Source organism: Uloborus diversus, chromosome 1 (assembly GCF_026930045.1).
Source record: "Uloborus diversus isolate 005 chromosome 1, Udiv.v.3.1, whole genome shotgun sequence".
In the NCBI taxonomy this organism is placed as follows: domain Eukaryota; kingdom Metazoa; phylum Arthropoda; class Arachnida; order Araneae; family Uloboridae; genus Uloborus; species Uloborus diversus.
Window position 1 is genome coordinate 100,333,364 of NC_072731.1, and position 18,479 is coordinate 100,351,842.

The 18,479-nt window shown below is 32.3% G+C and overlaps 1 protein-coding gene across 2 annotated transcripts in view; it reads right to left on the reverse strand.

Annotated features, from left to right (window-relative positions):
* LOC129234671 (uncharacterized) overlaps positions 1 to 18,479 on the reverse strand; it is a 286,165-nt gene that overhangs the window by 75,480 nt on the left and 192,206 nt on the right. For both annotated transcript variants that reach the window (XM_054868738.1, XM_054868745.1), the window contains exon 2: positions 17,352 to 17,720. In XM_054868738.1, the coding sequence (XP_054724713.1) occupies positions 17,352 to 17,720 (369 nt within the window). The remainder of the gene's footprint in view (positions 1 to 17,351; positions 17,721 to 18,479) is intronic.

Sequence of the window (18,479 nt, forward strand, 5' to 3'; positions counted from 1 at the left end):
TCAAATTGTTCAATATTGCGTGCGCAAACGTCAGATCAAGTAGTATATGTATTCAGTTATTAACTAGGTGTAAATATTGAGTTTGTTTATTGTACTTGCATTTTAAGAACCTCGCTCTTTTCATGGCTATTTCTTTTTTCCGCAAAATTTATGTCATTGTTATACATTTTATGAAAAATGCAAACTTTTCTATTCATAAATTTAAATAAGTATAAAAATATTAATATTATGACTTAATATTGTAATTTATCTGTTACCTTTTTTGTTTAATTTGATGACTAAAAAATGTCTAAATGCAATCTTTCCGCTTTAATTGCGTAAATTGTTGACAGTTTCATAGTTTAATTCTTAATTTATTTTTGAATGATTAAACAACATAATTGAATTTTAACTATGTTTAGTTTACCTAAATCCATACATTATTACAATATTACTGAAATCTTAGTTATATGTTCAATTTAAAAAAATATATATCAATCGGTTATTAAACAGTCTCTTTGTTTTTCTTCCTTTTTTCTCTTTTTTCTTTCTTTCTTTTTTTTTTTTTTTTTTGGCTGTTGTTCTTTGTCTTCTGTCATACAGCAGTCAAAAAAGGAGAAACATAACTACACCCTATACAGATTGTACGTAGTACGATCCAAAAGTTTGGGGGACAAGCTGTATAAAACATTACCCAGAATAGTTCACATTACCGAAGCACATCCACCTTCAAAAGGTCATCATGAGAGACCATGTACTTCTGCCAAACTTTTGGAAACACTCCTAGAAGCCATTTTTCGCTACCTTCTGTGATGCAGCTTTATCTTCTCCTGACGGTAGAAAGCGGCGTCCATGCAAATGTTTTTTTGTTTGCTGGGAACAGGTAAAAGTCACACGGAGCTAAGTCCGACGAAACGTTATGCTATTTGTTTGCCATATCAGAGTATTGACTAATCGAACCGTGCATCCTCAACATGAAAGTCGGCTTCTTCCCCACGTTGAAGTTAAAGCGGCAGCGCAACAGGCCTTACAGGAGGTTGCGATAAATATCTTCCAGGAGTCCTTCTAAAAGCTATACGAACGTTGGCAGAAGTGCATAGTCGTTCAAGGTGACTATTTTGTAGATAGATGTACTTCAGAAATGTGAATTATTTACGGTAAATTTTTATACAACTTGTCCTCAAACTTTTAGATCACACTTCGTACGTATGAGTTTTCAACTTACTATTTCATAACGTTTTTGAGTGATGTAAGTTTACGAGCATGAAGATATCACAAGAGAATTTGCGATAATTAACTAAGGAGGCGTTCAAAATAGATATTTCGATCATCTATATGTTCTTAGGTACATATGCATGTACATATGCGCCGAAACAACTTGTGAAGTTTAAATTGGATGATCGTAAAATAAAAATTTAAGTCGAAATCTGATGTTTTTTTTGGGATTACAATTCCTTATTCGTAGAAAGGAAGTAAAGTGAAATGAATCAATGATCCTTTAAATCCTGACAATCTTATCAATTTATTTCTGTTAGAATTTTTTCTTTTTTTGCCATCGGCCAACAGCATCGGCCATCGGCCATCGGCAATCGGCCATTTGTAGGAAAACAATCGGCCATCTGCCATCGGTCATCTTTGAACAATCGGCCAACAATCGGCATCGGCCCATCGGCCAAAAAATGCCATCGGTCGAGCCCTAACTATGATTACCGTTAAAGAGATTTTTGCCAAAAATATACTCTACTGGTGTTTTGCAAACCTTGCATTACGCGTATTTATTTACTCCTTAGCGCTTTAGAAACTGATGTCAGAGTAATACAAAAACATCAATTGGACATCTATTTCATTTTTTTTAAGTAGCCCGTGCAACGCCGGGCACGCAGTGAGTTTTGTTTGAAAATGCGTAATAATGATGGAATGATCTTCGTGATTGCTGAGAAAGAAGATAAATGTTCTATGAATTATGATAAAATTATCGAGTATTTAAAAAATTAAGAATTGTAACTTTTGGCTCAGGCATTAGATATTATTGTTTCAGGTGCTGTATTAGCTGAATAAATGTTTGTAAGTTGAAATTTACCAAGTTTAATTGTTTTGGATTTCTTGTCCTTCCTTTACACTTAACAAATACATAATTCATTTGCTTAAAATAATTATTTTTTAAAACTAAAGGTGAAATTGTAATGACTGAAGACTCCTGTATGTGCTCTTTGTTTTTATAGATTTTTCCCTTTTATAGTTTGGCTGAACTTTTAGGAAGAGCATGATAGCGTGAAAATAATGTCGCAAAAATGCCCTTACGTTACCGTTTTTTAAATTTGATCTTAAAAAAAGTTACTAACAAAAAATTCTTGACTTTGGCTTTTTTAGCAACTTACTGTGATGTGTATAAAAGTCTATGCATCAGTTTTTGGAAAAATATGTATTTTGATATGCTCTTAGACAGAAATGCATCGATGTTTTTGTAAAACTGTCCTTCCGTTACCGCTGGAATTCTTCCAGAACCATTTAAATATCAAAGGTTTGTGAAACTTATTCATATTCCCAACATACAAGTTACTCGTGATATAGATCCTAATAAGTGTCTTTACTTAGCCCCATTTTCCGTTATTATTGGCATAGATGAGGATAAAATTCCTAGTAGATAAATTTCATGCTAGCTCCACAGAAGCCTTGATTCAAAATTTTTATTATGATTACTATTAATATTGCTGTTGTAAGGCAATAAAACTTGTAACAATGAGTTTTATATTTAAGTATTTAATAGGGAAATTACGAGAAATTTGCTGTTTTCCATCCTAATCAAAATAAGAATTTTATTTTAGAATCGAATTTTTTTGCGTTAAGTTGTACCTTAAAATAAAGCAAATCATTTAGTGAAATCCTGAAATCTCTAAGTGGTCTAGTTGTTGGGATATAAGCAAATGCAGGCATCATATTTTTCCGTGACAATCAAACCAAATACAGTAAAAGTGCTTAACAAGTATGCAATAATTTAAGAAGTCTGGCAAGAGGAGCAAGAAGACAAATCTTTGCTTTGTAAATACAATGCATTAAATACGTATAATTTTGTTGCAGTATAGATAGTGAATGTTGGAAATATTTATCGTTGTCAAAAAAGTCATCAAAACGTTATGTGCTCAAAAAAAAAAACTATGGGTCCTTCGAGTAGTTCGGCAAATTTTCGCCTTTTAAATTAAACCTTTAATACCTTTTCAGAATACATATTGTTCAGTTCCTTTTTTTTTCAGTATTACTCTTTAATAGCTTTTTTTTTTCAAAATACAGTTGGAAATTATTAACTCACTTAAAAGTGAAGTGAGAGCTTTTAAAAAATAGCATTAACTATGAACCAAAAGTATATGTTTTAATACTGAGAGTTCGGTTAATCAATTTATAGACGCCTGAAAATAATGTATTTAAGATGTTTTTCCTTTTTTTTTTTCAAAAAAATTATTTAAAGCAAATTACTTATTAATCCATTTAAAAATACTGTAAAAGTAAAACCTGTATGAGTCAACTTCGTTAGTGCAGTGTCAGGAGTGTTTTTTTCTTCAAAACTGATTTGTCTGACATTCCAGTATTATGAAATAGATGTTTTTCAAAACTCTTAAGTCTTTTTACTATTACTGAAGAAGTTGCTTCACAGGTAATACAATGTGTTCATGTTAATGTTTTCAAAAGGTGTGCATTAGAGCTTAAAACAGCAATCCACTTTTTCTTTTTTTATATTTTAACAATTCCTCTTCTATGCTTCTCAGTACAGTTAAACAAGGGTAATAAAAAAATAAATTAAAAAAAAAAAACATGATTATAATTCAATATGTCTGAAGCAAAGAAGTAAAATTGAGTAAATATTTATGCATTGAAATTTAAAAATACTATCAAAAAAATAACATTTCTTTTGCTTAGACTAGAGTAAATATTTACGATGGTAAGGTGAAACGTTCTCGGTTTGACAGTGAAAGACTGCGATTTTCAGTTCAAAATTGATTTTATTTTTATACATAATAACCCATTGACATCAGCAAACTTAATTCAGCGTTTCTCCAACATTGGTATTAATTCCCGGAAGTAAGAATCTGGAACGCAGTAAAAATATTCATCTCCAACCCTCTCAAGCCCTTTACAGAAACAAATTTCTTCGAGTCTGTTAGCAGATTAAGATCTGAGAGTGCAAGTAGAACAGGAGGAATGGCCGAGAAAATCGCTCCTTAAATTCCGCATTTCAACCATCGCCGACAATCAGTTGTGAAGTAGTGCGTTATGATGAAAGATGATTTTTCTCTTCTTCATGCTAGGCCTCTTCTGCAGACTTTTGACATGCAATTGATCAAGATGGTTAGAATAATATTTGCCTGTAGTTGCTTTGCCCTTCTCAAAGCAATCAATTGACAGGATCCCTTTTGCACCCCAAAATACGTTGCATAAAGCCTTTCCGACTGTTGAATCGATTTCTCTCTTTTGGCGCTGAACACCAACTTTCGCCCACTGTTTTGAGTGTTGTTTCGCTTCTGGCGTGTAGTGGTGAACCCATGTCACATCTATAGTGACAAACTAATGTACAAAAATGCTCCAATTCCAACTGAAACGATCTAAACATTGCTGCGAAAATCTGCTTTTGATCGGCATTCACCAAATGAGGCACCCATTTTGCGCCGAGATTTCGCACCCCCAATTTTTTGTGCAAGATGATTCACATTCTTAATTTAGCTATCCTCAAAGCCTTGTCTTTCGCACTCACCATCACTCGCCTATCCTTCAACACAATATTATGCACTTTTTCGATGATTTCGTTGTAGTTGCGGTTTCTGGCAGAGGCATGGGCCATCTTCGGTGGACGTGGGATCAGCTGCTCTCTTTTTAACGGTTGACATGGAAGACGTAGAGGCCAAGTAAACGTTTTTTAACGCATAATTAATTTTTTCAGAGATTGATCGATCAAAAATGAAGAATTTTATGACCGCACGATAATCAAGTTAATCCATTTTAAACAGAAACACGTTGGATGTCTATTGCAAAAATCTGTGTAAATAAACTACTTGAGAGAACAAGTTGAAACTTTTCATACGAACTTAGGACAAATGCACCCAGGCATGAAACGTACAGTTTTCCAGTTTGGAACGCCATTTCTGTGTCAGGACGAGAATTTTTCAACTTGACCTCGCATCAACTTCAAAATGCTTTGTAGTTGATTTCACTACATCATCTCTAAATCTTAGGATGATCAGATTTTTTTTTAAACTTGTTTTTACGCCTTACTTTGTCTCAGTAAAACATGGCACATGTGTTTTATTTTCACTCCAGAACATTTCAAGTAAATGGATAACTTTCAAACTGGTTCAAAACTTTTGTTTATCATTTAGTTTTAAGATATATCCTCTAACGGTTTTTAAGACACAATGGGGAGTTTACAAAAACTTGTTACAAAGACTTGTAGCTACAAATAACTTTCAAACTGGTTCAAAACTTTTTGTTTATCATTTAGTTTTAAGACATATCCTCTAACGGTTTTTAAGACACAATGGGGAGTTTACAAAAACTTGTTCTGCTATACTTATTATGAGTTTTTTTTTTTTCTAATTCCATTAATGTAATGTTTTTTGTCTCTGTTATTTCTGAATTACAAACTCTACTTTTTAGTCCAAAAATTAACTTAAAAAATTAATTAATTAATTTTAAACCTTCTTTTTTATATCTTTTGCTCTTTACAATCGGACATTTTTATTTTAAAAAGATCGCTCCTTTTTATTAAAAAAAACAATTAAACGAACCGTATCTTAATGATCAAATGTTTTTCTTATTCTCTTATTTCTGAGAAGGAGCGTAAGGAGCTTTCCTTTACTAAAGTTTTGTTTCAAATCAGAATAATTTCCTCGAACTTACACTAACAGCACACCCACAACAGACGGAGGTCCCATTCTTTCGTCTGCTGTGAATTACATTCCGTCCCATTCTGTTCCAACGCCTTGCCTCACCAGGAACATAATCTTTGTCACGAAGGGCAGAATTGCAAGTTCTGCTGTGCCAGATAGTAGCTAATCCATTATAAGGAGAACTTGATTGCTTGCCGGTAGCCTAAAGTATTTTCTCTTTTATTTTCTTTGTTGCTTCTTTTCCCCAAAACAAACGAGGAGACTGGATGCAGAGCAATTGCCCTGCTTGGTAAACGGAAAGGATTTGACGTGATTGCGAAAGTCTCTTCAAGCGAACATATTACTGGTTACGTTATTATCCAAAGACAACAAGTAAAAGTTATTACATGATTGTACGCGCAACTTCCTTGTTTGTCATTGTGCTTTCAATATAATAGATTAAAAGAAACTTGGGAAATTTCATGTATTAACTTTTGTTTTTTTAAATGTATTTTATTTGATACATAGGCAGAAAATACAGAGTAAGAAAACGTGCATTTGGTAGGTACCTTAAAGTTTTTTATTTGCTGAAATATCATCAAAAGAGCAGATGAAATACAGAACGCAAAAAACCTTGGACACGAAACATGTTTTTTTTTTTAGTCTATACTACATTTGACAATTATTTAAATTATTTGTTACATTACTTTTATCTATTTTTTTTTTCCAAACGAAAAACGCATTTAATTGTTTTTTCCCTCTCTCTTTTTTTTTATGATTGAATATTACTACGCTGCTAAAACAGTGTGCCCCCAGTTGGCTGACACAAAATTTCCCTTCCCCCCTGTTTTTCAGTTCAAATCACACTTTTTGATTTTCTTAAACGGGGGAAGAAATTTTAAATGTCGATGAAACTGGGAGTAAACTTCTGAAATAAATATGCAATGCGCTGACTACGTGAGGCAGTAAGAAAATATGATAAATATCTTATTGATTGGAAGAGAGATTCATAGAGACAAGAAAAATGTAAATATGGCCACAATATTTTGCTTTTTACTTAAAGCTACTTTAACTTTCTTAAAGTCTAGATTTTTATCATTTCTTAAAAACTCTTTGAAGTGTACTAAATGAGAGGAAGCAAAATGATAAAAAATGTGAATTATTCTAGTTTTAAATAAAGATGAACAAATGGGTTTAAATAAGAAGCACTAGAAGAAATGAGGGCAAACATTCATTCAAAAATGCTAAAACCCCTTTGAAATGTTGTAACGCAGGATAAAATACAAAACTGTAGAAAACATTTTATTTTCGAAATTGTATTTACAGAATAAAATCTAATAATGGCATAATCCATTCCAATCCAAGTAAATAAAGAGAAATTAACCTTCAAGGTCTAAGAGGTTTTTTTAATTAAACATACGTTAAAATTCGTTAAAAAGTAAGGTATGGGTAGATTTTGGTTGACTTTAACAAGCTCTTGGACCGAGATACTGTCCGTTAAAGATAGAGCCTAAGGTGTCATAACTCATTCACGATTTTCAACAAAATATTTAAAGTACTTTTTCTCTGGAACGGTACAGCATGCTTTGATGGGAATCCCTTTTTGTTTCAATAGATATGCATCTTGTTAAAATATGTGGGGTTTTTTTTTTTCAATCTTTTCAAAAAATAATGTTACATATATATATATATATATATATATATATATATATATATATATATATATATATATATATATATATATATATATATATATATATATATATATAACTAAAGAACTGCCAATTTAGATTTTTAAATATTTTTACTGTTGATCAGTCCTGCTAAATGTCACATTATTTGAGAAAAAAATCTTTCATTTTTGAGTTTAACATGTTTTAGAGACATTCGAAAAAATTAGGGTTTTTCAAAAACTGCATATGTAAAGGTAGAATTGAGAATTTTATTTAGCAGCAAGTAAGCAGTAGACACTTTTAATTGAGCTGATGTAAAGTTAGTAAAACTTGCACAAAATTCAACAGAATAGTAAAAACATTCCAGTTATTATTTTTGATGGGAATTATTTCAGAATAAATTTAACCATATTTGTTGGTTAAGCATTTTCATTGCCAATTTACTGTTGCACTTTAGTAGTTGCGCAGTAGTTGTAACTAAACCAAGAAGGTGTTTTTACACAACCTGTCCTTATAGAGTAGGAGAGATTGCACAGATAGGTAGGTGAATCTGTTCTAACAGTTTAATTGTTAACAAGAAAAATTACCTTCAAATGACGTTATTGTATGCTTTTTGCGTACAACCACTATCACAGTAGGAGTAAATATTCTAGCCCTCCTGTTTAAACTGCCATGGATTCTACCTAATAATAAAACGAAAAAACTGACCCTTTCAGCCCTGTAGCAATCTATGTGTGCTCGCATTATGCACGTAACACACATAACATCCACGGTTCTCTGCAAGTGTCTTCACATAACTTTTCATCCATATAGATGATGTCTTTCCGATGGAATCTAGTTTATCCCCATCACTGATGTCCAGATTGATGTCATTATAGTTGTCGGATGAGCCACAGTATTAATCTTATTGTTTTCCTTTTTTGGAAGCCATTGGAGTTGTCATCCTTGTCCCAAGGCTGACCTCCCCCGGGAAAAATTAAGGCGCCTTTTTGAGAGCGTTTTGAGAAACACTTGGGCAATTGATCCTTATATCTAATGGTAATATTGAACTAATTAATAACCAATACGGATTGAGAATTGCATTAAAGGAACACCTCACTTTTTTTTTTGGAAAATTTTGAATTAACAAATGTAAGATTGATTTTTAAAACCTCCAAATAAGCGTCACAAATTTTCTTTTGTTCTCCCCCCCCCCCCCCGGTGCCTTTTTTGTGTTTGCTACAAGTCGCGTTAGGGGCAACGTATCTATATTTCTCCATACTCTTCTTCGTAAAAACGTTTTTGGCACATATTATACTCTGCATCAACGTCTTTTACTGCAATCTTGTGCGTAGACAAAAATGGGGACATTATACTTTCCAATATACCGACTTTCTACACTACCTAAGTGAACCTAAATAGCAAAATACTCAGATTATTTAGTTAAAATTTACCCTAAACAAATACGTGAAATACAAATTAATAAACGATTTCTTACAAACAAAAAATCATTTAAAAAGAGTATTACAACAACTCAATTTCTCATAAACCAGAATGAGTGCTCCCAAAAACAGCAAAGTGATGGAATAGACTCTTGGAACTTCCACAAATAAAGAGCGTTTTTGACCGAAATAAGAAACAAAATATCACCAATGGCAACACATAGGGTCAGACCAGAGAAACTTAGGGTATAAAAATTTAGGACCGATGTATCAGGCGCCGATGGTTCAAGAATTTAGCCATTGACATCGGCATCGGCGGCCGATCATCGGCCCATCACCCTTGAAAAACATCTAAATGCCGATGTATGACCAATGTTTTTTGGAAAAAAGGGGAAAAACATAACTTTTATGCATCTCTTTTTTTCTGCATAGTTAAAAGTAAGTACAGCATAGGGCCCGAAGTCTGACAGCATCGGGAACAACTCCAATTTTCGATTTCTGAGCATGCCGAATTTCGGGTCATTAGCGAAATTTTCCCAACGTGCATGACAGACACTTATCCAACACTTTGTTGAGAGTTTTAAGAATGTTATGCTCTGGAATTGAAATAATTACCGCATATGTTAACGTGTTACTTGAGCAAGAGCAATTTTGTACAAAAAAAGAGGTTCAAATTTGAGGGGTCACCCTATGCCGGGGGATAAAATTTCCGATTTTTTTCCTTCCGATAATAAATCGTAAACGTCGTTATTTTCTCGATTTGTAACTCAACTTTGTTGACTTAACACTAGAGAAATAAGTACCCTCTTATTCTGAAAATAATCTGGCCCTTAACTGGAGACTTTTTGACTGCAGCAAAAACTCTTTCGTAAGTGCAAGAAATGCCGAATTTAGTATTTGAAAAGTAATTAAAATCTTTTTTCAATTCCATATTCCTCTTTTTCACTTTTAAGGCCTCAAAAAAAAAAAAAAAAGACTAGTTTTTCCACTAAAATCTTTTAAATTTTATAGTTTGTCGCCTTGAAAAAACAGGGATGAAAAAAAGGAAAAATCTCTTAAACTTCTATATTCAACTTTCTCCTCGATTATATTGTTTTAAACTAATGAACAAAATAATTTCTCTGCAGTTAATAAGGAGAGCGGCTAAAGTAAACGATATCACGAAATTTAAATATTATGGAATTCTTTCTAATATCATTCAGCATTAAAACAAGAAGTTCTGTCTAGAACTAACCGAGCCTACTTTCCTGTATACTTATACTACTTTCTAGTACCTGATCAATATTCTCAAAAAAAAAAAAAAAAAATCGCAACTGGTTTCAAACATAATTTTTTAATATTTTAAGCTGATTTCTAGGAATAAAATATGCCTTACTCATCTAAAAAAATAAATGCGTAAAAAATAAATAAACAAACGAACAAATAAAATAGCAGCACCTTTTAAACAAAGCAGCTTATACACTTTTTACATCAAAAAAAATCTTTAACCACTTTCAAAACGAAGAAATAATAATTAAAGCTAATAAGCTTACTAAGATAAATACATCATATCAAAAAAAGAGAAAAAAAATCGTTTCTTTTTCCCCTGTTGCAAAAAATAATTTTTTAAATGAATTAATGCACTTACCAAAATGAATAAAAACAATAAAATGTTAACTTAATGATATAATTTTCACTGTCAAAAAAAAATCGTCTGCGCATATCTTTATGTAGAAACATAAATGACTTCGAGTTTATCCGCCGAAAACTGAATAACTAAGTTAAAATTTTATAGTGAAAATAAAAAAAAGTTATACTAACAATAATTATTTCACAGTTAAAACCAGGGCTGCGGAATCGCAGTCAATCTCATTTTGAGATAAAGGAGTTGGAGTCGAACATCCAAGAATCGGAGTCAGTCATTTTTCCTCCGTATATAAATTTTTGCTAAAGCTACGAAGTCAGAGTCGAAGTCGGGGAATCGTAGTCCTACTAATTGTCGGACACAGGAGTCGGAGTAGGTGTCATGTGCCCCTAAATTCTCGGAGTCGGAGCCTGGAGTTTGTCTTCAAGAGCTATTTATGACAAAATTTGTTTGAAGTAAATCCGCCTTCAAGTACGGAATCTACATTGACTTTCAGTTTCCCCGTAGGCGTTAATGTTAAGGGATTTGAAATGTTTAAAATTGAACGAAAATTGTTCAAATGAAAAAGTTGTTTTATATACAAGTTTTTCATCAAAAGTTTTTCCTTTTGATGAAAGTTTGTATGTTGTTTATATAATATTTTCATATAAAAAAAGAGAGAGATATATAAATGTACCAGAATTTCTTAGTTAGCCATCATAATCATTTATCCATTCATATTTATTTTATTTTTTTTTTCAAATGACTTGCCATCGGTTTATACATCGTACTGAACGCTTTAAAAATGTTTGAAACTAACATTTCGGTCGTCTTCAGTAAAGTACTTCCGTCGGCCATTTGAAACAAAAAAATTTTGGTATTCGGCCGACATTGAATAATAGCCAAACAATCGGTATCGGCCCATCGACAAAAATTGCCATCGGTTGAGCCCTAGTAATATTAGGCACGGGGACAAAATATGGCTACTTTACCCTATGGCTACATTTGGGCTTAGATTTTCTCTTTCAATTTTAATACATTTTAATAACACTAGACAAGAAAGAGCAATACATGTGCATTTTAGTGTCTTCTTTTCAGAATCAAAAGTTACATTTTGTAGCAGAATAAACAAATTTTTTACATAGTGTTAGACGTTTGACTAGATTCCGACATGGTTGCGAGTTTACTGTCAATAGCTGAATGGATTTTTCAATCTCAGGGTGAGTATTATTCGAAGTTTTTCTAATAACATTCTGCACCTCCGTTAAAAAGTTAAGTGAATAATGGAAACACGTGTGCTATTAATCATCGATCTAAGTAATCAAATCAAATTAAACGGTCTGAAATTTTCTATCTCAAATCATGTGCCACGTAACTAAGGGTAACTAACCCTCGATCATAGCTTAAGTAGCAACGCGCCTCCATCTTGGGATTAAATGCTGCTTTCTTCCAATATCTGCTCCAATGAAGAAACGTAGTTGCTTCTTGATTGTGGTGCTTTTTAATTGCAGATTAACATAGAGTTAATAATAAACTACAATTAAGAAGTAAAACACGCTACTTCACCATAGCAGACGTTGTAAGAAAGCTTTTCTTAGCCCCAAGTTGGCGGACATGTAGCTATTCTATTCAACGATTCAGGGCTTTAATTAAGGGTACGTAGTGATACCTATGGAAAGAAATTGAAGGTCCATATGTAAGGAATTTTTCGAAAATTGTAAATTGTTTTTCAACACATACAAATTTTACAGTTTGATTAAAATAATACAACTCTTTTTCTTTAAATTTTATTTTAAAGTGTTACACTTAAAACACGTACTTACCATAATTATTACATCATTCTAATTGATCTATTACATAAATCTGTACTTATCTTGTTTTATGACAGCAATATATTTTTGTAACGTCCCAGCAATTTTAATATAGATAAATATGAGACACTACAAATATGAGACCTTATCGTGCACCCTCAAACTGCAATAGCTAATCCATTAAAGATGAAGGTTTGATTGGCTCTCCTTCGCTCTATTATACTTTCTCTTTTCAAGCCAAGCCTTTGAAGAAACGCAAACAATCTTGGAGAAACAGTTTGGGAACAAAGGAATTTCGAAGTTATTACGAAAGCTACTTTTACCGAAAAATGCTGCGGCATACGTTATCATTTAGAAGCAGTCGAGGGAAGCTGCTGTTTTCGTTACGTCCTAAAATATTGTAGCACGAGGCTTGTTATTACGATATTCCTGGTAGGAAAGCAATATTTTATCGGTTAAAGAGCTACTTCCAGAAGTTTATGTTACAGTAATGAGCGAAATTTTCTTTGCGCTCTTTTCGATTTCTCTAAAACCTTTCACGATAGAATATTGATTCTGCCATCTGAGAAATGTTTTGGCCGCTTTGCAGGAGGAAATTGTTTTCTTGATTTGTCTAGGCACAATTGTGTTTCTGTGAATGAAGTATTCTTTTACTGCGATTTTTTTTTTCATGTTTCGTTATTGCTTTTTATTCAAAGGAAATAATTACTAACGGAAAACTTTGCTTCTTAGTAAACTACGTAGAAATGCCAAAGTTTCTTCACAAATTATTTGAAGATTTAAAACTCCAAGTGAAAAACAAAATGATCATGATTCACTGCAACAAACACTTCTGTATTTTTTTTTAAATGTTTATTATTACTGATATTTTACTATGCTCTGCAATGAGTATTGCATGAAGCAGATAACTCAAGTCATATAGAAATTTAACGTCACATAACACCTAAGAAAAAACTGCTAGGAAATAACAGAATCAGATGCGTGGCGCTATTGTTGGACTCTTGTGGTCAGTGAATTGATTTTTGAATGCGGGTTTTTTTTTTTTTTTTTTTTTCGATATTTAGGTACAAATTTGATTTTGTAGGATTTTTCTATTTTGTTTTGCTTTACCCTTTTCTTCAGCGTTTGTTTTTGTTCTTAGACTCGGATAAGTAACTATCTTCAACTATAAGTAAACTTGATTTGTCGCATAATTCAGTTGTGATTAGTCTTTGTAACGTTTTTATTACAATATTGTTTAGTTGGCGAAACATTTTAAATTTCAGAAGAAATCCGCTTCACTCGCTAAAGGGCAGGATCACGTTAGCTCGGTTGCTTGGCGCATTAAGCTATTAACTTTACAGTTGAAGGATTATTTTGAGTTACTGTTAATCCTTTAATGCGTTTTGGTGAATAGTTTTAAATTTCAAAGATACCTTAATAGGTTTTGAAAAGGTATGTACGCATTTTACTTGAAGAAAAATTATCATTTCACATCAGAAGAGGGTGGATGGGGGGGGGGGGATATTTGTAATCAACGGACTTTCTTTAAATTCTGTCGCACGGGCACCGCCGTGCGGGTACTTCTAGTATACTATAAAACAAGACCAATTTCCTAAATTTTACTTTATGAATGTATTGCAGCCAGAAGAAAATTAAACCGTCTCAAATATTTGAACTCTACACTTACTGAATTTTGTTCTTTAATGAAATAAAGTATTTAGTTTTTTTTATATTTTTTCTGAAAAGCGATATTTAAGAAACGTCAGCTTGAAGTTAATTTCAAAAGGTTGTTCAATATTCAACAACGACTTAACAAGCACAAAACCTTGTTCTTATACACATGTTCTTCATAAATATATTTTAACACTTTCGTTTTGTTATTTTTGCTTCCAGGCTATCCTTTTAGATGCGAATTTGACTTTCAATACTCCTGCATTTAAGGCTATAATATTCATCATATTTTGCTTCAATAAGCAGCGATTGTAATTTTTTGCAGTGTGTAAAGCAAAATTATTTACACACACGTAAAAAGTACTGAATAACGAGGGATCAATGTGTTAAACGATGAATGCTTAAAATTTAACATAGGTTAAAATTACTTGAACGGAATTGTATTTTAACTGATTTTAAAGGCAACATAATGTAAAAATTCGAAGAAAAAAAATTACGTTTCTTTTCAAACTACACTACCATTATAGCACACTTTATGATAAAGTGCATAATTAGTGAGCACTCCTGAATTATTTATCTATTTATTGCCTTTGCCTGATGTATGTGTATCATACTTAAGCAGATCCAAAGTAGATATAGTGGAAAATTTTCATTAAAAATATAATAGAATTACCGACTCTTAAGTCCTCCTCCTCCTAAGAACTCCTTCTTCACTGAAAGTTTCAGAGAGAAATGTAAGAAGATAAAAAAAAAAAAAAAAAACCTTTGGTATAGACTGCGTATTTTATTTTCACACCTATCAGTATCCTTAACCTTCACGCAATTTTTCTCCCTTTTTGTAGCGTATGCCTCATTTATATGGGTGATACTCTCTGCAGGAAGTAATTAATCATAAACTTGTTTTCGTGCTTTCTCCTACTCCGTCTTGTGGCGTTTGCTTTCAGTTAGTTTTGAAATATGACTTTCTAGCTATAACGATCTTTGCACAAATTAAATTGTGCAGAATAAAACTGAGGTTTTTATTAAAGTTTGAAAGCAGAGTGTGCTCACTCTAGTGGCAGGAGAAAAACAAACCGATGTTCCTAATATTTACATTTAGTGACAAAATGCATATTTGTGAGTAGGAAAGATTTAAAAAAAAAACCTGTACCATCTCATATATATATATATTTTTTTCTTTTACCCATGACGACGGTACCACGGTATTTACTCGTTATAACCAAGAGTTCAAATAAAAGGGTTCGTGAAGAATATCGTAATATCTTAAAACTTAGTTTTGTCAGGTTTTTTTTTTTTTTTTTTTTTTTTTTTTTTGTGGAATACCAAACAAGATTATTTACTTTTAACTGTCTTATTGTCTCTTTCTTGTGATAATTTTTTTGAGAAATACTCATGACCCGAAAAACATCGTACAACTAGAATAAAATGAAAATCCGTACTTCCCTTCGACAAAACGTAATTTAACTGGAATGTGTGCTATACTTACAATAAATGAAAATCCCCCCTTCCACCCTTGAAGAAAACTATTTTCATTAAATACACTCCCTAGTTGAATATCGATCAGTTATTCCTCCCCAAAAAAAGAATCATTTATGAAGAATAGCATTTTGACTGAGCCTCCAATTTTGGTGGATCACAAATACACGAAAATAACAAATTTTACGGTTTTTTTTCACTAATTTCATTGGAATGCTTTTCACTAAAACAATTTCACTCATTATGAATTTTGTTCAATACCGGATTTGAACCAAGTGTAGTAGTAGTAGTATTTATTGTATAGTTTATAGTAATAGTATTTATTTATTTATATTTTATTTATTTATATTTTTTTTCCATTTATTGCAACAAATGAAAATTAAAAACTCTTGTCATTCCGTCATAATACAAAAATTTTAATTATTTGAATCCAATGCAGTATTTTTTAAAAAAATTAACAGTTTCTTATTTTTGCAACTCTATCTTAAAAATACTTCCCAGTTGAAACATTGAGTTAACGCACAAATTAGAGAAGCCTTGATTTGTACTAAAAGGATAACAGTTAAAACGCTTCAAAAATGAAAAGATGACTCTTTCAGTTCTATAAAATATCATTAGATTCGAGAAAGTCCAATTATTAAAAAGCATCACTTCAACCTGCCAAGGATAACTTGATGATCAATCGCTATATAGTTATGAAGAGACATGACAACAAAAATTATGGGTCAAGAACATCTGCAACTCTGTTCCAATGATATACCCATGATATTCAATCTTAACCTTTATCATGAATAAAATGCAGGAGACACCTTTTACTAAGGTTGTACAAGGCATTAAGGAGAAAGACGAAAGTCTTTCGCAATTTTGTACACCACTCTTTCACAAACAACTTCTGAAATTGTGCCCCCTGCTTTTAAATGGACTTTATTTCAGGCTGATAGAAAGGGAGTGAAAAATTGACGTAAACGTGAACTTTTTCCTAGCGTTAGGATGTCTGAACGTACGTGATTAAAAAAAAAAAAAACAAGAAAAAGGATGAATGGCTAATTCAATCACTTTATAAAGTAATGTACAGAAAAATAACTGAAGCAGTACGAAAAAAAAGCAAGCAAAAAGTTAAAAGTGGAAAAAAAATTAAATATAAAAGACCTGAGGAACGAAAAAATTTTAAAATTGAAATTAAGAAATCAAAGAATTCATAAAGAAAAAAAAAATAATAATAAGGGAAAAGGAAACAATCAAAATCACACATAAGCAAATGGGGTAAAACCCCGAAAATTACCTTCATCACCTTCTTCTGAAAATGAAGACTTTCGTCAAGACAGAGGAACTGCTAACAAAATTCCGGAACCAAACGATAATGAGCCCAAAATGAAAATAAGACTGATAACGCACAAGCCTGAAGAAGACTACGAGCACAACTCTGAAGAAAATTACGATCATAAAGAAGACATCGAGCCTGAATACCAAAACAAGCTTAGTGATAAAAACTAGTCTGAAAGTGCAGCTACTTTTGAAAGGATCAATGATGACGAGATCAACTTATTTAAAACAAATAAAGGACATTGATAGCCTCGATGTATAACGTAAATAAATTACTATTAATGTAGGACTATTAAAGTAAAACTATTAATGAAGGAGTTTTACATCTCCAAAAATATTCAGGTTTGTTATACCACTACTAATACGATCACTTTATAAGAAAATTTACAGAAAAATAACTAAAGCTGACAACTAGATTTTTATAAGAACATAAAAACACTAAACAATTTGGTTCTACTATGTTTTAATGGTGCATTTACCTTATCGATATCTCATTTTTTTTATAACCATCTTGAATGCCAATTAAAATGATTGGTGAAAGATAAAATGTTTCTTACCAAATACTGTCATCAGCTGAGCTCTTGAATCTTGTCCGGCCAGAGATGTTACCAGGCAAGTATACTTCCCACTTAGCTCAGTGGAAGGCTGGGATATCTTTAGTGCTCTGTATTTAGAGTACGCATCCATTGTCATGACAGTGTAGTTTAAATCCAGGCGATTACGCAGTATTCCTGAAGTGTGCCGAACACCTAATTCTGGAATCCACTGGTAAATGGGTTCAAGATTTTCTTCAAAAAACCACTTGACTACCAGACGAATGTCGTTCTCATTATATACGTATTCACAGTCTAGAGTAACATAACTTTCAGTGCCATTTTCAACCCAGCGGGGGACAGAGAGTCTCCGGATCTCCACTCCCAAGCAAACTGTAAAATTAAAAGCATTTTGTTATTACAGTTAGGCACAAGGTAAAAAAAAAATTCCAAAAGGAAATTTAATTCGAAATAAGTAAAACTGAAGAGCTAATAAAACAGATGATTTTTTAAAAACTGTTCATGTTTAAAAAGTAGAATTATATGCAAAAATAGTTACCCACAGCATTCAGTGATAAAAGTCCTCAATTTCCAAGAAACAAATTACGATGAGCAGATGTTTGGCTATTATTTTCGACGTCACATTTTTTACTTTCATTTACAAAAAAGGAAGTATTGCATTCGCAAAAAAAATTTCACTCAAAATCGACCTTAATTTCCATTTTACTCACCCCTGAATGAATATTGAGTTTTTTTTTCGACTCGGCCACACGTGTATAAGTGCCTAAGAACGTATAGACACGCGAAATATCCATAATAACGATTCCCGAATTAACTACAACGAATTTTCTCGTGACGTCTGTATGTACGTATGTGCGTATGTGCGGATGTATGTCGCATAACTCAAGAACGGTAAGGCCTAGAAAATAGAAATTTGGTACATAGACTCCTAATTGGGTCTAGTTGTGCACCTCTCCTTTTGATTGCATTCGGGTGTTTCTAAAGGGGTCTTTTTCCCCTTTTTTGGGGGAAATCATTGTTAATTTCGGTGTAAACTCAAGTAGTGTTAAGCTTTGTTGCCAACTTAGCGACAAATTTGGCGATTTTTTTAAAAATTTGTTTCAATTTGGTCACTTTTCGTGATATTTGGAG